The sequence below is a fragment of the Galeopterus variegatus genome, unplaced genomic scaffold (assembly GCF_000696425.1).
Source record: "Galeopterus variegatus unplaced genomic scaffold, G_variegatus-3.0.2 Scaffold21, whole genome shotgun sequence".
Classification (NCBI taxonomy): Eukaryota; Metazoa; Chordata; class Mammalia; order Dermoptera; family Cynocephalidae; genus Galeopterus; species Galeopterus variegatus.
The window spans coordinates 1207902-1231663 of record NW_007726132.1 but is presented as its reverse complement, the minus strand read 5'-3'; the positions used below and the strand labels follow the sequence as shown (position 1 = coordinate 1231663).

At 42.6% G+C, this 23762-nt stretch overlaps 1 protein-coding gene across 1 annotated transcript in view; it reads left to right on the top strand.

The window, feature by feature from the left end:
* The first annotated feature begins 10312 nt into the window (after positions 1–10312).
* The window catches only part of DHRSX (dehydrogenase/reductase (SDR family) X-linked), a 167596-nt gene continuing 154146 nt past the window's right edge, over positions 10313–23762 (top strand). The window contains exons 1-3 of the mRNA XM_008568196.1: positions 10313–10328; positions 10419–10526; positions 19986–20054. Of these exons, the coding sequence (XP_008566418.1) occupies positions 10313–10328; positions 10419–10526; positions 19986–20054 (193 nt within the window). The remainder of the gene's footprint in view (positions 10329–10418; positions 10527–19985; positions 20055–23762) is intronic.

The window sequence follows — 23762 nt, the reverse complement described above, 5'->3', positions numbered from 1 at the left end:
TCCTTTGCCTTTTGGTGTTATTTGTGGCAGTTTCGATTATACAAAATTAAACAGGTATGTAGTTTTTCATCCACAACATGTGCATCTTCTTTGGAAAAGCCATCATTACTATGACGTTATCTTATTAAGAGAAAATAATAGCAACCACCGTGTTTCATTCCCCTGTTTTTATGATTGAATTCCTACACACCTAAATCTTTGAGCCTCCTGTGGCTTATTTTGGTGTGGGCAGTGAGCTAGGGAGACAGACAGCTGCCATTTTTATAACTTCCCCAGACGTTGCCACCACTAAGACATGAGATCATCCCTCCAAGTTAGAGTCTTAAGAAGGGACGATGACCTCAGAGAGTTATAAACCACATCTGGAAGGGAATTTTCTCTTATCACACCCTAACCCACATCATGCCTTTTGCCCACCATTTAACAGTTTCAGGTGCTGGTTGCCTTTCTCCTTACCTGAGTTGTACAGTTATCTGAACACAAACCCCACTGAGAGAGTAGCTTTGCCTTGCATAGCTGGACCGTGAGACTGCAGCGATCACCGGCTCCAGCAGGGGAGTTGCAGACAGGGTCGTTGCAGCGTCTACCCCGCTGCACAGGAGACAGGAGCAGCTGGCACGATGGGGCTCAGACGCTGGTGCCGTTGAGATCAGGTCACGACCAGAGTTTACAGAGTGATCACTCTTTTTTTTTTCCCTTTTTGTCTTTTTTACTGACTGGTAACGGGATCGCAGCCCGCACTGGGGACCGGCAACGGGATTGCAACCCTTGGTGTTGCACCCGCACCGCGCTCAGCCAGTGAGCGGGAACCGGTCTCCACATGGGATCCGAACCCTCGGCGGGAGCGCCACCGCGCTCCCAAGCAGCGCACTCTCCAGTGCGCCACCGGGCCGGCCCAGAGTGATCACTCTTTGCTAGCAGTTACAGGCGAGCTGACATATGCGAGTCAGTGACAAACCCAAGATTAAAAGATGTAAACCTCACTCATAAGTGGGAGCTAAAAAAAAAAAATCCAAAAAACAAATAAATAAAAAAAACAAAGAAAGATACAACAATCACAATCATTCCTTGAACTTTTGAAAGACAGGAATGAAACTGTGGCCACCAGAGGTGGGAAAGTGGGACGAGGAGGGAGAGTCAGTGAGAAATTGGTCAAAGGCCACAAAAAATGGTTACATTGTGTAATGTTGAATATACTAATTATCCTGATTTGAGCATCACGTGTTGCACACAGGTATTGCTATTCAATGCTGTACCCCACAGATATGTGCAATCAACTGTTTCAATAAATTTTAAAAAGGATTAAAGATGTAAAGGATGCGGAGAAACGAGAGAGAGGTTTAGGGTGATTTGGAGCAATCGCATTTCTCTGTTTGCACACAGGCTTTAGAAGGGAGGCTGGAAAGGGTCTTCTGTAGAACTGGTCAAGGTCAGGGGGATAAAGGAGATGAGAGAGTGTGCTCAGCTCACCCACCATCCTGGGGAACTGCCTCTCTCCTGGCCTGATGTATCCTTGTGGGGTTGTGTGCGTGTGTGTCCAGGCCTCGCTATGTGTGTGTGTGAGAGGCATTAGGTTTTGAATTGTGTCCCTCCAAAATATGTGTTGGACTCATCCCCGAGAACCTGTGAATGTGACCTTATTTGGAAATCGTGCCATTATAGATGATCTAGGTAAAATGAAATCACTAGGGTGGGCCCTGATCCAAAAGGACGGGGGCCCTGATAAGAAGAGGAGATTAGGACGCAGACACACACAGAGGGATGCTCATGTGAGGACGCAGGGAGAAGACGACGTCTACAAGCCGAGGACAGACCTGAGCAGAAACCAGCCCTGCCATCCAGAACTGTGAGAGATATATTTCTGCTGTTTAAGCCACTCGGTAGGTGTACTTCGCCACGGCAGCCTGAGCAGTGCAGACGTCAGGACTGGTGCGTATCTATTGACTCTCCGGGTAGGGAGCAGCAGTCTTCCATCTCTGATTGATTCATCGGCCAGTTGATGGGCTCATTCATTCATTCAATGAGCACGTATTGAGCACCAGCCTTGTGCTTGGCGCCGGGCCAGGCAATGACATACGGGCAGACCATAACTCAATCAAGACTGGCTTTGTGTGTGAGCCGTGTTGGATGGCCATGCAGCCACGCAGCCACGCGTGGAGACCCGTGCTTCCAGGGCAGCATAGATGAAGTCTGCTTTTATAACATCACGAGCAGAAAGGTGCATTATTGGACCTCCGTGTGTGAGACACACTCTTGAATGCACACGGCTTTCCTGTTGTGCAGAGGAACTTTTCAGCAGCACAGGGATCTCCTGCGTACGTGTGTAATGCAAGAAGCTAAAGTGTACTTAGTGGTCCCAAGTTAAGTCAGCTGTGTCCACAGATCCGTGAACTCTCTTAGAATATTATTCAGTTGTACAGTGATGAAGATAGTTGTTTTTTTCCTTAGGTGTAGTGAAAGTACCAGTAGGTGATGCTGATATGATGTTAAATAACAAAAATGATTGCCTTTTCAAAGTTCCATGATTGCTAATTGTCAGCTGTTACTGCATGATGCATAACTTTCTCGCCAAATTAATATGAAATATTTTCTTTGTTTATGCAAATTAAATGTGCGTTTGGAAGGCTTTGCTCACTGAGGAAATAACGAATTGTGAAAGGAAGATAACGTATGTTCACTGAGGTTGCAAAAATACACAAAGACGCAAAGAAGAAAAGAAAGATATTAAAACCAACAACATTATTTTGGTGTCATCTGTCTTGCTGCAAAATTTTCAGCCGTCATCTCTGAAATATTTCCCGTCTCTTCTTCTGGGATTGCAATTATGTGTATATTAGATTATTAGCTATTGCTCACAACTCTTGGAAGTGGAAGCTTTTTTTTTTTTTTTTTTTTACTTTTTATTTCTCTTTATTTTAGATTGAATATTTCTGTTGACCTACCTTCACGTTTCTTTTCTTTGTTTCTTTTTGTTTTTGATTGAATGCTGGGTTCTGTGGGTAGAACAGGAGAGACCAAGATAATTTGTATTTATCTTCAAAAACACATGTTTCTCTCTTTTTTTTTTTCTGGGCCATTTGTGTGTGTGTGTGTGTGTGTGTGTGTGTGTGTGTGTGTGTGCACGTGCGCTGGGGGAGGGTGGTTTGAATCTCTTGCCAGAGTTGAGCTGGTTTTGATTTGTTTTGTCCCCACGGTTTCAGTGCACTGTAGGATTCAGATGTCTCTAGCAGCACACAGACTGTACCAGGGGATGGGTATTGTGGGATGTGGCTCTTATCGACTTGACAGGTGGGTGGAAAGAAAGACAAGAGAAAAGTAATGTTGTAAAAGTCCTGGAGGTGGGTGCATCTGAATTAGTGACACCAGGGACATCTTTATGCAAGGCTGAATTTATGCCAGTCACTGACCTGTGTGATTTTTCCACATTACCTTGTTTATTTCTTCAAGTAATGGCACGAGGTGGATGTCTTTATTTTCTTACACACTTGTTAAATGGTAGGGACAGAATTATCTGAAGCAGTGTCTCTGGGCTCCAGGACCTGCACTGCTAACCACTGTGAGAGGTACAGGACCTTCCCTGCTGCCAGTACAAAGCTGTGGTCACCTTCTGGTTGTGTAGCTTACAAAACTGTGCCAGGGTACGCCGGAGTAATTTAAACTTTTGAGAGAATCACGGCTGTCAGACACCGTGCAAGCACCTGGTTAAGGGAGCTCACAGTTCCAATATGAGTTTGCTGTATTGGTCTGTTTCCGTTGCTGAGCAAGAGAGAGCTAACCTGGCCACTTGCCCTCTTTATAAAGCCATCGGAACCACACCCATGACTCCGTGCATGGATCGATTCATTCACAAAGGCACAGTCCTCACACTCTAATCACCTCTCCATGGCCCTACCTTTCAAATACCAAACTTCAGTGAGTTTGGGGGGACAGTCAATCCGTAACAATCGCTATAGCCTTTCTGAGCACTGTGTTACCTTTGCAAAGCTGACTTTTTTGTGGGTGCCAGAACAAAAAGTAAATACTACAGGAAAACCGTTTGGAACTAAATTTATTGAGGATGGAAATGTTCTATCTGAATCCAAGTGCTGCAAATTTGTATATGTCCAACAGGGACTAGGTGACTTTGACATAAAAACTTAATCAGCGGGGCCGGCCCGGTGGTGCACTGCTACAGTGCGCTGCTTGGGAGTGTGGTGGCGCTCCCGCCGAGGGTTCGGATCCCACATACAGACCGGCCGCTCACTGGCTGAGCGAGGTGTGGGCGCAACACCGAGGGTTGCGATCCTGTTGCCGGTCCCGGTCTGGTGTGAGGGTTGCGATCCGTTGCCAGTCACGAAAAAAGACAAAAAAACAAAACAAAAAAAAAACTTAATCAGCTGTTGTTTGGATCTAACTACTTAAAGAATGGAAATATAATAGTATGTGTGTATATAAACTATTATATATATAAAAATAGTCTATGTAAAAAATGTAGAATATTTAATGTTTACAAATATTAAATATAAGCATTAATAGCATATGAGGGTACTTCAAATAGTTCATGGAAAAATAGCATTATAAGATAATACAAATCTTTCCATCAACTTTTTGAAGTACCTCCTATATTTATATACTTTTATTATATATACATATATTTCTAATTATTTATTCCATTTTATTCATTGATTTATTTATTTTTAATTTTTTGGTGGCTGGCTTGTACAGGGATGGAACCCTGGACCTTGTTATCAGTACCACACTCTAACTAGCTGAACTTTTAGCTTTTTTTTCTTAAAAAAAGGCCAGCCCTTTTTCTCTTTTTTAATTTTTAGTGTATTATTAATTTTTTTGCTTAGCTGTGCTGTGAAAACATTTTCTGGGCAGCATGGGTGATGTGAAACAAGAAAATCTGGGGACCTCCGTTCTCGTCTCTTCTGTTTTAACTGCTGAGCTCTGCCCCTTAATCTCGTTTTGAGATGAAAGGTTAGGACCAACTGTGCTTATGAACACGTGGCGGTGTTTGTTTGCTTTTTGTGTTTCACACTCAGAGCTGTAAATGTTTCACTGACTTAAAGACCGACGTGGGCAGCGCCGCCCTGAAGTGACTCATGGCTTTGTGCAGCGCTTTGGGTGTGTTCAGGGCGTGGTATTCCACAGTTTAGTCAAGGACATAGGACGCTAAAAGGGAGAGAGGTGTAAGGACCATTTGCAGGTGCAGCAAGGCCCATGGCAAGTGAGCATCTTGGTCACTATATTGAGGACCCCTTATCCCCTCATATCTCATGGACATTGAGTCCTCCATATCTCTTATCTACAAAAAGAAGGTAGAATTAGATCTAACGCTCCTTCCTGCGATGCCATTGTGGAATGCTTTTGTAGAAGCCTTCGGAGCCTAAATGAACTAGAAGGGAATAGACTTTTTATTATTGCTGAGCGTCTTCCCAGAAAATAAACCTAAATGACAGTAGACATTCCTTCTCGTGGAATCAAGCTTAAATACATGGGAACTTTGTGGGATAGCCTGAAGGCATCTTTACTTTGGGATCCCACCGATGGCGTCTCATCCTTGTGGCATCTTTCTGATGGACACTGGAAAAGAAACACTGAAAGTGCCCTCGGTGCGGGAGACTCCTCGTGAACCTTGGGGAGGTATTCATGTTTCGGCATCACCACTGGGAATTTTCCTTGTGGTCATTTCTTCATGTTATTAACAAGAACGTCGGGTGCGGTAGTGGTTACCACTTGAAGAAAGTTTATCTCTTTCCAAAAGTCTATTCAGGTGTCCCAACACCATTTATTAAAATGTGTGTCTTTACCACCTTTTTTATAGGCTAAATTTCCACATGGAGTCCGCCTATTTCTGGAGTTTCTACTCTTGGTCAGAATCCATTCACACATATACTACCTTCTTTTAAATTATTGAAGCTTTCTAAAATGTTTTGATATCAGGTGGGTCCAGTCTGTCCTTACTTTGCATTTATCAGAATCATCTTGTCTGACATCACATTTGTATTTTTCTAATGAACCTTAGAATCCATTTGTCCAAGTCCAGAAAAAAGAACTTTCTGAAGTATTTTTGTTGGATCCCATCAAATATGCCTATCCACTGTTGTTTTGCTTCCCACGAATTCGTCACCCCTTTTCCCCTGGGTGATGGAGCCACCAAAGATTACTCAAAGCCCATCTCTTCTGAGCAGTGAGAAGCCCCCAAAAGGGGTTAATCTCCCAGAACCCTTAAGATAGAGGCATTCCTTCCATTTGGGAAATTAACCACAAATTGGGGTTCTCTTCCTGTATTTATTCTCCAGACCAGGAAGTTACAGGAAGAGAACATAGGTGGGTTTTTTCTAAGTACAGTTTAACAAGTTTAACAATAGAAGCTAGTAACATTCAGTAAGACAAGCAAGGTGACATTCTATAATACAATTAAGTTGATCCACTAACAAAAGCTTGATCTTAGCAAACATTCTCTTCTTACAGCAATTCCCGAGTGTCTTTACATATCAATCAGTAACTTGTCTATCTTTGAGCCAGCAACCTTGCTGTGTTACAATTCTTTATCTTACAACAGAGACTCAATAGCCTGGGGAAAATTTCCTGTCCTTTGCAAGGTCAATATTTGAAACTGCAAGGCTTTGGAAAACCAGGCCCTGTGAAGTACATTTGCTTTATGCATACTCCACAATCCTCCTGGGTGATTCTGACACCTTTAGGCTGCTATCAGTTCGGGTCCTTTGAGAAGCATTCTCCAAGAGGGGATTGGTATTCTAGAGATTTATTGGGGGAAATTTCTACAAAGTATCAAAGAGGAGGATGAGGCAGAGGAAGTGGGGAATGGCTTTCAAATTGTGATGTATGTCTCACACCTGTGAAAAAAGAAGGGGAGAAGGTTTGGGTAGAAGGAATGTCCAGCCGGTACCCCACTCCTGCTCAGTCATTGGCTGGGAAAGCCCAGAGAAAGCATGATGTCAGCAGAGCTTGCTGGGAAACTGCAGGTGCACCTGCTGCCTGATGTCACCTGACGGTTGCCACCTGCAGCTGCTGGTCTTGAGGAAAGATCAGAAGCATCTCCAGGGTACCCCATGGTGATGTGTCATTCTAACCAAGAGCAAAGGGCATCTTCCCATTGCTTCAGGTCTAGTTTTGTGTCTTTAACAAGAAGGTTAGGGCTTTTCTGCCATAGGTTTTGCACATTTCTTAACCACCAAACATTTCATTTTAGTTTTGATGTTGTCATTCCTATTATGTATCATAAAGGGGGTCATCACTCCCAACACATCCTTGTATTGACTGTTGTTTTTGTGTTTATAGAAGCTATTGAGTGCTGCCTGTTAGTTTTCTATCCTGGTACTTCACTGAATTCTCTTATTTATTTGTCGAATGTCAGTGTTGTTGGGTTTTCCTGGTATACTCTCGTATCATCTACAAATAGAGATATTTTGACTCTTCCTCTGAGATTCTCATGTTTCTCATAGTCACTTGGATCATATCTCCAATACAATGTTAATTATCAGTGGAAAGAGCAGAATAGATCCTTGCTGCATTTCCAACTTTAGCTGAAATATTTTAGTGTGCCCTATTGAACAGAAAGCTGGCGTTGGGACTAAGGAATATATACATACACATACATGTATGTATATATATATGTATATGTATGTATGTCTATGTGTGTGTGTGATTAGGATTTTTAAAACACGTAGTTGTGTCACTTAACAATAGGGATACATTCTGAGGAATGCACTGTTAGGTGATTTCTTTGTTGTATGAACATTATAGAGGGACCTTACACAAACCTATGTAGTATAGCCTACCACACACCTAGGCTATATGGTATAGCCATTGTAGTCCTGTTTAAACGTCGCCATATATGCAGTCCACGTTGACTGAAATGTTGTCACAGGGCACATGACTGTATTCCAATTTAAAAAATAATAAAGTGAGAATGTCATACTTCTACTAATACTACAGATAGTATTTTCAGGTCACTTAGGTTGGGTCAGATTATGGGATTTTAGGGGTTCAACTCTTCTGCCTTGAGGTTTGGAAGAATGTACCAGGAAATGTAAGCTCATTTAAAACCTGTTTTGCATTTGGGGTTGGAGTCAATTTTTCCAGGTGAACATACTTTTTGGTTGATTTATGTTTGTGTGTCAAGAAATAAAAACAAAAATGTTATTTACCAAGAAAACAGTTAGCACGATACTGGACATAAAATGGTAGGCTGACAAATAAAAATTTATATAGACAAATTACCTCCCAAAGGCCCCACCTGCTAACCATTACCTTGGTGATTAACTTTCAATATATGAATTTGGGTAGAGACACAAATATTCAGACCATAGCAAAGACCATATGCAAAAGTAGCCTGGGCTCCATATTTAATAAAGAACATTCCCAATAGATGTAAAGATCACTCATCTCCAGACCAAAAGTGAAGGGCATACAGTACATGTATATTATATACACAGACACACACATATGTAAGCTTATATACATGTGTATATATTATATTATATTATATTATATATATTTTCACAGAAAAAGACTTTATTGACTGCCTGTTCCCCAAACCCACTTCTCCCTAAGTCTTTCTCAGGTGGATTCATGGAAATTCCATTCTTGCAGTAGCTCAGCCCCCAGTCCAAGGAGTTATTCTTGCTTCGGGTCCCTGTGTCTGTCCTTTTCTTGAGTTTTGTTTTGATTTTTGCACTCCAGACTGCTAACCCTCATTCCTGGTGTCTGTCCCTGTGAGATGCATTCTGAACCCAGCCAACTCTCACCCATCTGTGCTGATCTGTGGCTGAGCCCCACCGTCAACCCCTGGGACTACTGCAGGAGACCCCTGGCACCCTGCCAGGCTCTGTCTTCCCCCGCACAGAGTGGGTTCTGCACTTGTATTCCCTGCTCACACACACATCCCACACAGCGCTCAGCTCAGAGCCCTGCAGACACTCCCCGTTGCCCAGACAGAAGCTCACGTTCTGCACAGAATGACCCTGTCCCCACTCCCGTCCTCTCCTCCTTTTCTGCACCTGCTCTGCCTCCTTGCCCTTTCTGGAATATACCAGGCTTGCTGAGGCCTTGTCCTCTCCCTGAGAGCATTGGCTCAGAAGCCACCTGCTTAGGAGGTTGTTTTCAGCACTCCTGCCAGAACACCCACATCAACCTCTGCTCCCCTTCCCAGGCTCTGTGTTTTCTTCGCAGTCCCCTCACAACTAGAAAAATATGAAATCAGGAAGATTCTGGACTATTGCCAGATGCGTCCATGCGCTTAGGGTGGATGGTGTCTCACCTGGGACAATGAAAGCTTTTTAAGGCAGGGGCACGGTCTGTGCTATGCAAATTCGTTTCTTTACGTGCCAGGCACAGAGTTTTGACTCAGCACTTACTGAAAGAGGGGAGGAAGGAAAAAATAGAAGGAAGCAGAAAGGAAGGACAAAAGAAAGAAAGAAAAAGAAAGAAATGACAAATATCATGTGGATAACGTATTTCAATCAGAAATTCAAGTGAGATGCTCTCTGCACCTGTGAAATCAGCAGCTGTAAAGCAGACTGTGTCAGCCGTGTCTCTTGCGTGTGATGCTCTGACCTCTGGGGCCCTGCGGACCCTGGCGGGACGGCCCCACTAGAGCTACCCAGTTCTTAGTGATAGTAAAAGTCTTGCCCGGCAGCCCACCTTCCATGTGCAAACCAACCAAGCCAGGACCACAGCCCATCCACCTCCTCTGCGGGGCTGTCACACTCCAGCCACTCTCCTGCTCACTGTCGTCACCCCAGGCAGGGACCCGACTATTAGGGTCAGCCCCTATGTATGTCCTAGGGCCTGCCAACCCTACACCTGTCATCCTGCCTCACCTGTTTCTTCCCAAAGAATCCAAACAAAGGCTCTTGTCCACGTGTCCCTCCCTCCCCCTGCCTGGCCCTGGTGCTTACCTGCGTGGCTCGGCGAGGTGCAGTGTGCCCCTCCTCTGGGCCACTGTGAGCAACACACTGTCTTTTCAGTGCCATCGTCCCCTGATCTGTTGGCCTCGCCCTACTCGAATCGTCATAAAGCCTACATTTTCAAACACAGTCCTGCCAACGTGTCCTGCTGAGGTCCTTGCCGATGGTGGGGCCCTTCCAGAGTTCTGCTGTGCGGCTGTAGGGGGCAGACACTGTTCAAGCTTCCTGCAAATCGTCGTGGCGGCATATTCCAGAGCCTGCCAAGGCTTGGTGGGGCATGAGCGAGGCTTGGTCAGGGGTCTTTCAGCACGATGTCCTTACTCAGGGCTGATCCGCCTTGTTTCCCTGCAGCCTGAGCCTGTGGGAATTCAAGAGGAACGAAAACACCGATCATGGGACCAGAGCTCTGTTTGGCATTATGCGTCTCTTGAGACTTCATTCTTACAAAAGGGGACTCTGCTTCTAAAACTTACCTCGATTTTCTTTCCCCTTTTTCAGTTTTCCCCCCACAACCTGACCGTGTGGCCATCGTGACGGGAGGGACGGATGGGATCGGATATTCCACGGCCAGGCAGCTGGCGAGACTCGGCATGCATGTCATCGTAGGTGAGGACGTTTGCCGCTGGTTGTATTTCATGCCTAATGTGAGATACTTAGTGGTCTGTGTACCTATGTGTGCAAATGATGATTTCCATACAGACCGAACAGTCAGATACAGAAAACCCATACAGGGGAATATTCAAAAACTGAAAAGGATGGGGAATTGCTTTGCTCTTTTGGACATGAGTGTATGTGTTTTGTGTGTGCTTTGTGAATATTACTACACATTTCTTTCTTTCTTTTCTTTCAGTTGCCACATTGCAACTGTGCATGCTTATGGGATACAGTCTGATGTTTTGATACATATGTATGTTGTATAATATGTTTTGCTTCATTGTTGATCATGTCTTTTTCCCACATGGTTTACTGGAAAAAACAATAGTATGTCTTTATTAGTGTCCCAGAGCTGCCATAACAAGGTACCCCAAGCAGACTGGGCGGCTTAAACAACAGACGTTTATCTCTCATGGTCCTGAGGCTGGAAGTCCGAGATTGAGATGTGGCTGGAAGTCTGAGATCAAGGTGTGGCAGGGCTGGTCTCTCCTGAGGCCTCTCTCCTTGGCTTGTAGACACTGTCTTCTCCTTGTGTCCTCACATGGTCATCTCTCTGTGTGTCTGTGTCCTGTTCTCTTCTTATAAGGACAGCAGTCCTGTTGGATCAGTGTCCACCCTAGTGACCACATTTTACCTTAATCACTTCTTGAAAGACCCTCTCTCCAAATACAGTTACATGCTGAGGTGCAGAACACATGAATATCGAAGAAACACAAGTAATCCCATAAAAGAATCTGAGAAAGTTTTTAGAGCATTATCTCTTTCAGTCATGCCCTATAGACTCTCAACATTTGATTTCTGCTCTTCTTTTCGAAAATCTCTCTAACAGCTTATCTTGATCCTTGACTGCTCTTCCCGTGTGAAGGATTTTCCTTCAACTGGGAAAGTAGGGACCGTTCAGATTAATCCATTCTGCTATTGTCAGTTGTCAGTATTCCCAGGTGATTGCTTACCTGGAGAGGACACTTAAATCTGCTGGCAAAAATGATGTGTGGTGATGAGCTTTGAAAAATAAAGACCTGAATGTTTATGCTCACAATTGACATCACCCGCATTTAATACCTTATATAGTGTTGATTTTTATGAAAATCATACTGTAGGTCTGGTTTTAGGTATGCAGGATTGCATTCACTTTCTAAAACCATACCCATGATATCTCTCTCTCTCTCTCTCTCTCTCTCATATGATGTTTGGGGCTGGCGATTTAGAAACAAATTGATCTCAGTCCTGTCTCACACTTCATGAGTTTGGTCCAGGGCTGGTTTTCACCTTTTCTGAGCCTTGGACATTTGGCATCTGGTGACACCTGAATGTGCAGCCTAAAGACCACAGCAGTACATACCAATTACATTGCCATGCAGATATAGAAATGTATAAGAAAAACCCCGAACTTGCCACATAATCCTGTGCAATCTATAGAATAAATAACATGACCTACTAGGGAGTTCCTTAACTGCTGTGGTTCTGAGCTGTAATGACCATAAACTTGACTTCAGGTTGTCTTTAACAACTGAATCGTGGTATGAAAATATCTGTGGTGGTCTGTATTCGTGCACACATCACAGATGCTGCCCACACGTCTTTCACACACTTTTTTTTTTTCACACCTCTTTTCTGTCTTTATTCACAACAGAACGAAATGCTGATCTTCACTGGGAGGTCAGTCCCAATAATGATGCCCATTCATTTCCATCAAAACTCACAGATCTCTTGAGTTCCACACTGAAACCCCCAGGCATTTTGACCCAGATAGGGAACCCCACATTCAGCCAATGAGGCCTTCTGTATTTTTGGAAAAGTTTGGTTCATGGGGGTGGACCAGCCGTTCACTCAGTCCAGTAAACACATCAGACTCATGCTTGTAAGTTACATCCTCCATGGATGCAAAAACTCAAATAATTTTATTTCATGGCTTTTCCCATGTTTCACATTCTATTCCAATAATAAATTTTTCCTAGTCAATGTCCTTCCTCATATAACCCTCTTTCTTTCGTGCATGACAGGGCTATTGAATAGTGTGCGTTTGTCAGGCTTTGGGAGCAGTTGAACACTTTTTACTCTATTTCAATGCTCTTCCCCCACCATCTAATGGTTCTTTTCTTCAGAAATTTGCCTATGCCCCACTCCAGCATGTTTCCTTTTATCCATACCATTAATAGATGGAAAAATATTAAAAGTTTTTGACAATTCCCTTAAGGTATTAACTTATCAGTGTCCATAATTCTGCTGTTTTCATGTGTTAGGGCTGCTGTATCAAAGTACTATAGACTGGGTGGCTTAGAAATAACATTTATTGCTCACAGTTCTGGAGGCTGAAAGTCCACGATCAGGGTGTGGCAGATTCTGTGCCTGGTGAGGACCCGCTTCTTGGCCCATTGATGGTGCCTTCTCATTGTGTCCTCACGTGGTGGAGGGAGACAGGAGCTCCCTGGGGTCTTTCTTAATTACATTCATGGGGGCTCTACTCTCATGACCTAATTATCTCCCAAAAGCCCCAGGCGGACTGAGACAGGGAAGGAGGACCCTCCAGCCTGAGGAAAGAGGGGGGCCTGACATCCAATTCTGGTCATCCTTGTCCCTGTGGTCCTCCAGTATGATGATCTGCATCTTCTGAATTCTTAGTAAATCTGGGCTTTGTTGAAATAAAAATAAATGCCCCTTTCTCTGTGCTTTTTGCCTCAGTGTTATGGTTTATGTGATGAGGAAGTCTAGTTGGGGATATCATGATGAGATCTAGTTGAGTTAGGTGATAAAGAGTTTCAGTTGGGTTAGGTTATGAAGTCTAGTTGGGTTATATCATGATGAGGTCTATTTTGGTGGGTTAGGTCATGAAGAGGTCTAGTTGTGAAGAGATCTAGTTTGGTTAGGTCCTGATGAGGTCTGGTTGGGTTAGGACATGATGAGATCTAGTTGGATTAGGTCATAATGAAGTCTAGTTGGGGTAGGTCATAATGAGGTCTAGTTGGGGTAGGTCATAATGAGGTCTAGTTGGGGTAGGTCATAATGAGGTCTAGTTGGATTAGGTCATGATGAAGTCTGGCTGGGTTAGGTCATAATGAGGTCTAGTTGGGGTAGGTCATAATGAGGTCTAGTTGGATTAGGTCATGATGAAGTCTGGCTGGGTTAGGCCATAATGAGGTCTAGTTGGATTAGGTCATGATGAAGTCTGGTTGGGTTAGGTCATGATGACATCTAGTTGGATTAGGTCATAATGAGGTCTAGTTGGATTAGGTCATGATGAGATCTAGTTGGATTAGGTCATAATGAGGTCTGGTTGGGTTAGGTCATAATGAGGTCTGGTTGGGTTAGGTCATAATGAGGTCTGGTTGGGTTAGGTCATGATGAAGTCTGGTTGGGTTAGGTCATAATGAGGTCTAGTTGGATTAGGTCATGATGAAGTCTGGCTGGGGTAGGTCATAATGAGGTCTAGTTGGATTAGGTCATGATGAAGTCTGGCTGGGTTAGGTCATAATGAGGTCTAGTTGGATTAGGTCATAATGAGGTCTAGTTGGGGTAGGTCATAATGAGGTCTAGTTGGATTAGGTCATAATGAGGTCTAGTTGGGGTAGGTCATAATGAGGTCTAGTTGGATTAGGTCATGATGAAGTCTGGTTGGGTTAGGTCATAATGAGGTCTAGTTGGATTAGGTCATGATGAAGTCTGGCTGGGTTAGGTCATAATGAGGTCTAGTTGGATTAGGTCATGATGAGATCTAGTTGGATTAGGTCATAATGAGGTCTGGTTGGGTTAGGTCATGATGAGATCTAGTTGGATTAGGTCATAATGAGGTCTAGTTGGATTAGGTCATAATGAGGTCTAGTTGGATTAGGTCATAATGAGGTCTAGTTGGGGTAGGTCATAATGAGGTCTAGTTGGGGTAGGTCATAATGAGGTCTAGTTGGGGTAGGTCATAATGAGGTCTAGTTGGGGTAGGTCTTAATGAGGTCTGGTTGGGTTAGGTCATGGTGAGATCTAGTTGGGTTAGGCCATGATGAGTTTTGGTTTCATTAGGTCCAGATTTGGTGCCGTTGAGTAAGGAGTAGGTACTGTAGGCACAGTGCAAACAAACATGTCTGCAAGCTCTGACACACACGCATGGGAGGACTGGAGTCTCAGTGTTTTCACTTCATTTACATGATGTTCAGTGAGCATCGGGAGCAGTATATGTCAGGTCCAAATGGGTCTTTCCTTTTTTGAGAAAGAAAGTAAGCAACACATTCTCACCCTGCCTATGTCTTCTTTCACAAAGAGCTTCTGATGTCAGTATGGAATTTTCACTGAGGGTTACAGTTTTGACCTTTCAAGGCAATTTAATCTATTATGGAGTCTTACCTCCTCCATGTGACTTTGAGGGTAACTGGATATATCCTGAGAAGGGCAATTTTTCATTTTGTGAGACAGTTTGATTCAAGGTCATTTAAGAAATCATTGGACACTTAGTGCATTTTTATATTAAATACAGAATAAAATATGGATATATTCCACTTCAAATTTCTTATTCTCAAAGTAATTAAAATTTAAGAATGATCAATTACTTGCTAAAGAATTCAGATTATAACCTGGGTCCAACTCAATCACACTAATGTTGCTATGAATGCATTAACTATTCAATTTCCCATATGTTCACAATATGTTAACTTCTTATTGTTTCAAAATATTATTTTGGTGGAGGGTCATTCTACCTTAATAATGCTTAATGACATGTTATTAAAGGTTTAGACCAGGAGTTGGTGAACTTTTTCTCTTATGAGCCTGATAATAAATATTTGCAAAGGTCTGTCTCATAACTATTTTATCTGCTCTTGTGGTGAGACTCATCCAGAAAAGGCATGGCTATGTTCCAATACAAATTTTATTTATTTATGTATTATTTTTTTTTAACAACAACAGGCTGCAGGCTAGATTTGGCTTGAGGGTCGTACTTTGGTAACTTTGGTTTGGGTTTCAAAAAGAATTTTTGTTTTAAATAAGTAGAAATTATATTGCTTAATTTCATATCTGTAAAATCTTGTTAGTATGGTACAGTCCACAAGAAAGGGACTGCCTTGGGTTGAATGTCCCCCCAAAACTTAATGCCCACTGTAACTGTTGAGGGTGGGAAATCCTATTATGGTCATTGAAAGGTGGGTCCTTGAAGAGGTGATTAGATTGTAGGACCCTGCAGTAGTGAATGGATTAATAATGGATTAAAAATGGTGTGGTTCTGAGGGCTTTAATGGAAGAGGGGAGTCTGTCTGTCTTTCTCTGTTCTCTCTACTTCCACCATCTTGCAATATGAGACCTCTGAGTCACTGTCACCACCACCAGATGGACTTTGGACTTCCCAGCCTCCGAAACTGTAAGCAATAAATTTCATCTTGTTACAAAGTACCCAGTTCCAGGTATTTTGTTACAAGCAGCAGAATCAGGCTGATACAGTGACCTGTATATGTGTGCTTATCTAAATAGCAACTATTCTTTAAAAGGGACCCTGTGTCACTTAAACGTTGTATCGTTCTTCAGTCATAGGTGAGGCACATATAAAACTTTTAAAAACTACATTTATATATCTTAATTGACAAATAAAACTGTAGATTTTTATGGTGTTCATTGTGATGTTTTGATACATGTATACCTCATGGAATGGCTCAATCAAGCTAATTAACTTGAGCAATTCCCTCATGTGCTTGTCATTTTTGTGGGGGGGATACCACTCAAGATCTACCCTCAGGGATTTTCAGGTATGCAATACAGTGTGATTAACTATAGTCACCGGGGTGTGCAACAGATCTCTTAAACTCATTCCTTCTGTCTGGCGGACGTATTGTGTCCTTTGACCAACATCTCCCAACCCCACCCGCCCGGCCCCTGGCAACCACCGTTCACTCTCTGCTTCTATGAGTTCAACTTTTTTAGATTCCACATGAGTTAGATCATGCAGTATTTGTTTTTCTGTGTCTGGCTTATTTCTCTTAACATAATGTCCTCCAGGTTCATCCACGTTGTCACAAATGGCAGGACTTTCTTCCTTTTTTAAGGAATATATGCCACATTTTCTTTATCCGTTCATCTATTGATGGACACTTAGGTTGATTCCATAGCTTGGCTATTGTGAACAGCGCTGCATTGAATATGGGAGTGCAGATATCTCTTCAACATATTGATTTCTTTCTTTTGGGTATACATTCAGCCCTCCCTGTCTGTGGGTTCCACATCTAGAGTTTCAATCAACTGCATATCAAAAATATTCAAAAAAAATAAAGTAGAATAATAAACAATATTAAAAATAATACAAATTTTAAAAATGCAGTGTAATGACTTTATGTAGCATTTACCTTGCATTAGGTATTGTAAGTAATCTAGAGATAAAGTACATGGAAGGAGGCACATAGGTTGTATCCAAATACTGCTCCATTTTATATAAGGGACTTGAGCATCCAAGGATTTTGGTATCTGCAAGGGGTCCTGGAATCAGTCTGCCATGGATTCGGAGGGATGACTGTATACCCAGTGGTGGGATCGCCGGATCATATGGTAGTTGTATTTTTAACTGTTTGAAGAACCTCCACACTGTTTTCCATAATGTCTGTACCAATTTACATTTGCACATTTAAAACTTAACCCCCAAATAAAACGGATAAAGCAAGGGGCAGACACATTGGCTTTCCAGTGAGCTCCCACGAGGGTGAAGTATTCAGTAGTTGACCACTAAATGTAAGATCACCTGCAGCAGGTTCATGACGCTATAAGTCCCATGTCCAGCCCCTTAAGGAATCGCTTTTCAGCTCTGAGGACAAGGCAGCTGCTGACCTCTCATGAGACCCTAGCCCATGCCTACCCCCACCCTGGGCCTGTCCACACTGCCAATATGGTGCCAACGTCCCCATGACTGTGTGACTGTGAAGACTGACCTGCCCATCAAGGTAGTCTTCCCAAATGGTCCATTTGCCATGCTTTTTGAAACCCTTGGCTTTTTCTGGACACCTTTGCCTTTTGAGCAAAGGTGGGGGGCTTGTTTCTCACTTGCTCCCATCTTCCACCGTGACACCCCTTTATAGTGACATGGTCCATGGTAGGGGGAGCCCCAGCCATGGAAGACTAACCCGTATTTAAACAGTGCACAGGATTTCAGAATCAAGCTTGTACATGGAGATGGCCCCAACATAGAAGTAATCCTGACTGCAAATTTTCTTTTTTCTATCTTTGATGCCTAGAACATTTAGAGATAGAATCTAGCTTTCAGATTTCCTTTACTTTCCCGCCTCTGCTTCTGCTGTGCAAGAAGACCCTAAAAACAAACAAACAAAGAAAATGAATTGCAGCATAATGTTCTGTATCTTTAAGGAAGCCAGAGGTGCAGATTCCCTTTGCAGCCTGGTGCAACTTTGAACTCTTTCAAGGAGGTGACAATTTAGATATCCCTTTTAGTCTGCCCCAAAGAATGAGCTATATTTATCTTACATGTCTGTGGCCAGAGCTGAATTTCATTAGTTTTATTCTCATATACTGTTTAACTCCTTGCTGAAAACACTTTTTTTATTTTTATTTATTTATTTTTTTTTTGCAGAAAGGGCATTCTACGTATTAATTTGGCAGCGCTTGGCCATGATATGGAGTAAAATGATACAGGGAGGAAATCTAACAGCAGGGCTTCTTGCGTGTTCATTAGAACATGTACATGAAAACAAATGTTTAAATGGCAATCAGAAATGCCTAAGAGGGGAAGATGTGTTTTTATGGGGACCTCAGGATGGTCCTGCACTAGCAAGAGCCCAGCCAGGTGGGTGGAGGTGCAGGTGCAGGGTGACCACACCCCTTGGTATCTGCCAGGTGTTCTGAGCTGGTGTCCTCACACCACCTTCCCGCTCTCTAGGCACCCCGGGAGGTTCGCGCCAGTGCCTAAATGCTTGTGGTACCAGATCTAATCTCCCTCCTATGAGAGCTCTCTCATGATTCACCCCAACAAGGAGTTTTGGGCTTGGTGCACCCTGGAAAAAGGTGTTAATGCATGACGGTGCAGGAGAAGCTGGAATTTCTGGAGCTCCTTTGGACAGGCAGCAAGCAGTCCCTTCAGGCACAACTTAAAAATAAGGCTCTCTGGTCAAAGATGTTTGGAAAAACAACAATCACAGCAACATCCACCTCTGCCTTCCTCTTCAGTGTACTTTCAGTTTCAAAGACATTAAAGAAACCCAATTAACTTTCTTTAACCCCAGATTCCCTCGTCTTTATGTTAAATGTTAACATCCCTTTTGCAAAAAACGCTAGTTGGCATCCTTGTGATGAGCGTTGCTGCAGACATACGTGGAGATTTTCTTTTTCCTTTTATTTTTTGAATTTATTTTGAATTGTACATATTTGTGGAGTACAATGTGTTGTTTCAATCCATACATGGATTGTACAGTGATTCTCAACAAAGTAAAGAGACAACCTAAAGCACGGGGAAAAGTGTTTGCAAACACTAAGATCCAGAATACATACGGAGCTCAAAGAGCTCAACAGCAAAAAAAGAAATAACCTGATTACAATAAGAAATAAAAAAATAATAATAAATAAGGAATAAGAAATCCTGAACTCAAAGTGGCAGCAATTTTCAATTTTTTTTAAATGGCAAGCCTAGTATTTAATTCGGTTTTCACATCTGTAAAATGCAAATATTGCCTTCTTTATGAAGTTTTTGGTACAGTTAAATAAGATAACATCTGTACAGTGCCCAGCGCATGGTTGGTACTCACGAAATGTCAAGTGTTTCTTTTTTCTCTTTTTCAGGTCTGCCTAGATTTAACAAAGATTTGATATAGCATCAACATTATGGAAAAAAGCTTCCATAGTTTCAAACAACTAACTTACAGACGGGATTTTTTAGAATGTATCACATTCATTAGGAGATTAGTCCCTGATTCCTTCCCCCCTCTAAAAAGTTTATTTATTTTTGATTATACATATTTATGGGATGCAGAGTTGAGTATCAGTATTTGCATACAGTATGTGATGATCATGCATTCAATCAGTATGTATTTGATCATGTTTATAGGACGGTCCGTCAGTTAACAGAGGGATGCACCTAGACTAAAAGTTTCCTACAAAGTTCCATTTCTATTCTGATGTGTTTTGCATGTATTTTTATGCTTCTGCTATTCCTGGCTTTCACGTGCAAATTATGCCTGCAGGTGCTTTGCACTCCTGTCATTATTTAAAAGTAAAATGTCAGATACATTTAGGCTTTTTGCCAATTCAGGCGAAAGGAAATATGTCTTAAATTGATTGGTTGAATCAGCTGAAGTGGCTTTGACTGTTAAACACTCGTACAAACGGAAGAGCCTTAACGAGCACTTTTCAGAATTGTGTTTTGGCTCTTGCGAAAACAGTTGAGCGCAGTCGTTTCCGGATGGCCTTACTAGCTAGTGACTGTATCTTTTCTTTTCCTTTTAGCTGGAAATAATGATGGCAAAGCCCAAGAAGTTGTAAGAAAAATAAAAGAAGAAACCTTGAATGACAAAGGTACTAGTGGATAGTCCAATGTCTTTTTTTCCCCCTTTGGAACAGATTGTGTGAGTAATTCACTGTGGAGCTTCAGGCCTGCGGTGTGGGATTGGGAGCAGGGAGCGTGAACGCCGTGGGCCAAGTGGCATTGAAGAGGGACGTCTCTGCTTCTCGGGCTTTCCTTTTGAGAATTTCTGGTGCCGTTGGAGAGCAGGAAGCATCAGCAGGGATGTTACCATAGCATCGCTCAGCTCCGGCACCTATGCATGCTCTGTCACGTATATGATCCAGGCAGGCCAGGACCCATTTTAATTCCTTGGTGACCTCCAGGGCACACACTAGCAGGTGCATCCACTGGTGACATCCAGGGCACACACTAGCAGGTGCATCCACTGGTGACGTCTAGGGCACACACTAGCAGGTGCATCTACTGGTAACCTCCAGGGCACCCACTAGCAGGTGCATCTACTGGTGACCTCCAGGGCACCCACTAGCAGGTGCATCTACTGGTGACCTCCAGGGCACACACTAGCAGGTACATCCACTGGTGACATCCAGGGCACACACTAGCAGGTACATCCACTGGTGACATCCAGGGCACACACTAGCAGGTGAATCTGCTGCTGGGAAGATCTTGACTTGAAATTAATTGAGCAGGAGTATGATTGACTTTAAGACTTTCAGCTAGACCCTGTTGCAGATCCTGTGGTGCTCTCTCTACCTGTTCCACCTGGGTAAGGTGTACGCACATCCCTCTGATGTCTTTCTGGATGCCAGATGTTCTCTTTTTAAATTTATTATTTTTTGTTGTATGTATTTGAGGTGCACAATGTGATGTTCTGATGTGCATATACAGTGTGAAATAATGATTACAGTCAGGCCAATTAACATACCCATCACGTCATATAGTTACCTTGTGTATGTATGTATGAGTGTATGTGTGTGGTAAAAACAACTTTCCTAGCAAATATCCGGTATACAATATAATGTTATTAGCTATAATCTTCATTCTGTGCATTAGATCTCTAGACTTATTCACCCTAAATAGCTGCAAGTTTGTGCCCTTTTGCACATTCCTCCCAGTTTTCTCCCCCTCCGAGCCCCTGGTAACCATCATTGTACTCTCTGGTTCTATGTGTACAACTTTTTCAGATTCCATGTGTGAGTGAGGACGTGAGGTATTTGTCTTCTGTGCCTGGCTCATTTCACTTAACGTTACATCCTCCAGGTTCATCCATGTTGTTGGAAGTGGCAGAATTCCCTCCTTTTTTCGTGGCTGGGTAGTATCCTATTGTGCATAGATAACAAATTTTCTTTATTCATCCATTCGTGGACACTCAGGTTAGTTCCATCTCTTGGCTACTGTGAGTAGTGCTGCAGTAATCACAGGAGTGCAGACACCTCTGCAATATACCGATTTTATCTCCTTTGGGTTTATATCAAGTGGTGGGATTGCTGGATCATGTGGTAGTTGTATTTTTAGTTTTTTGAGGAACCTCTTACTGTTTTCCATAGTGACTGTGCTAATTGACATTCCCACCTACAATTCATTTGTGATCCACATCCTCGCCCAAACTGTCACCTCTTCTTTTTTTTTTTTTTTTAAATTGTCTACTTTAATTGACACAGTGTAACTGTACAATCTTATAGAGGACAATCCGATGTTTTGATACTTGTGTATAATGATTGGGTCAGGGTTTCCTGTTTTTTGATAGTTTTGTCTCACTGTGGTTTTGATTTGCATTTCCCTCACGGTTAATGATGTTAATTGAGCCTCTTTTCATGCACCTGTTGGCCATTCAAATGCTCTTGAGTGCTTTTCGGAGCAATACTTGTGTATGGTGCCTTATGGTTAAAAAAAAAAAATGCATGTCACTGCCTTGGTCAGTTGAGTTTGAGATGGTGTTTTGAGAATACCCCAGAAGCAAGAGATTGTATAGTAAGCCACAAGAGAGAAATACAAGATGTGGAGAACTGAGCCTCATCCGTCTGCGTTAATGTCCCCTCATTCTCGATGCTAGCATCTGTGAAACGCTCTTCTCACCCTCTGCTGAGGGGCTGGACGGTGTTGCACGTCCAAGACATCAGGAACAGCCAGCATTGCAGGATCCCTTTGATCTTGCAAACCCACACCTCGGGCTTCCCCTCAGCCCGTAGCCTAGCTGTATGTGCAATACCAGGAGGGAAGGGGAGGTGTTTCATTCTCTTTATGACCTGTACTAGGGCAGGAAGCATTGATTATCCAGACAGCCGCTTATACACCCACCCCACACTCATACCTTACATCCAGTGGTGCAGGAGGCCACGTCTCTAACACAGCGCATCTCCAAGTGCCACTCCCAGACCCGCAGCTTCAGCATCTTGCAGGAGCAGGTGACCTGTGCAAATTCCCAGGCCCCTCCTGTGTGGCCAGACCTCTGAGGATGGAGCCCAGGAGTCTACATTCTCAAAAGCCTTTCTGACGATTTCCCTGCACGTTCAACTTGGAGACGTATTCCTGTCATAAATGCATGAAACCATCACTTTGGGCCAAAAGAGATGTCTCATAGGAAATGGACACATTGTGTATTCTTTTTCCATGGCTTTTTTTTTTTTTAGTCCTAATGAATTTTTTAAAATTTTATTTATTTATTTTATCTTATTTTTTTAAAAAATAGTTTAATCCTTTATACTACAAGCAAAAGATGACAAAGTGTTAAGGATTCATTCTGGGGATGGGAATTTTGAGCATTTGTTATGTTATTCTTTGCAGTTTTCCATGTCTTGTAATTTTCTCAAAACAAATTTAAAAAGAAGAGAAAGTCTGAATGAAGAAGTGGATTAACCTCTTGTAGTTTTATAGGATCTAAAGCTCTGTGAAGAGCTGTTACCTACACTTGATCATCACAGTAATTCTGGGGTAATTATTATCACCTTTATTTTATACAGAAGAAAAGTGGGACTAGTACTTAAGAAGAGGTTTGCCATGAGAACCAGTCAGGTTGGGGCAATGTTTGGCTGAGAATCTGACCTAGGGATCATTTCCCATTCAAAAGATTCCATCTATATCCTTGAGATAGGAAGGTTAGATAACAGATAAAAAGCAATTAGCTTTGGGACCTATAGACGAGAGACCTGTAAACTGCTGGAGAACAGATGAGCAAATATTTTAATACAAATAAAAAATGCGCTAAATGATCTTAGGCAAGTTGCTTCAACTTTTTAAGGTTTACTTTTCTCACCTGTAAAAGAGGGTGATTACTTACTTTGTATTATTTTTTGTGAGGATTAAGTTTTACAATTTTTGTAAATGACACAGCACAATATCTGACACTTAATAGATGTGCGATATTTGTGTATTTCCTCTCCGTTTCTTATGAGCCATTAGAAATTGCCTTTTTTGCAAGTAGAAATGGTTGAACACAGGCAATTTCATGAGGGTTTTTTTTTTTTTTTTTAGTCCTAATGAATTTTTTTTAATTAGTTTATTTTTTTTGGAGGCTGGTATCGGGATCCCAACCCTTGACCTTGGTGTTATATAGCACTGTGCTCTAACCAACGGAGCTAACCGTCCAGCCCCTGAATGAATTTTTTTTTTAAAAGGTAGTTTAAAGAATAATTCACAAAAACTTGCTTAGGTGGTAAACCTAACCAAGCAGATAGGCGAGGATTGTTTTGGGCTCTCTGTGGCTGCTTAAAATCTTAGATTTGGGGCTGGGCCCCGGGGCCCCCCCGGGGGGGGGGGGG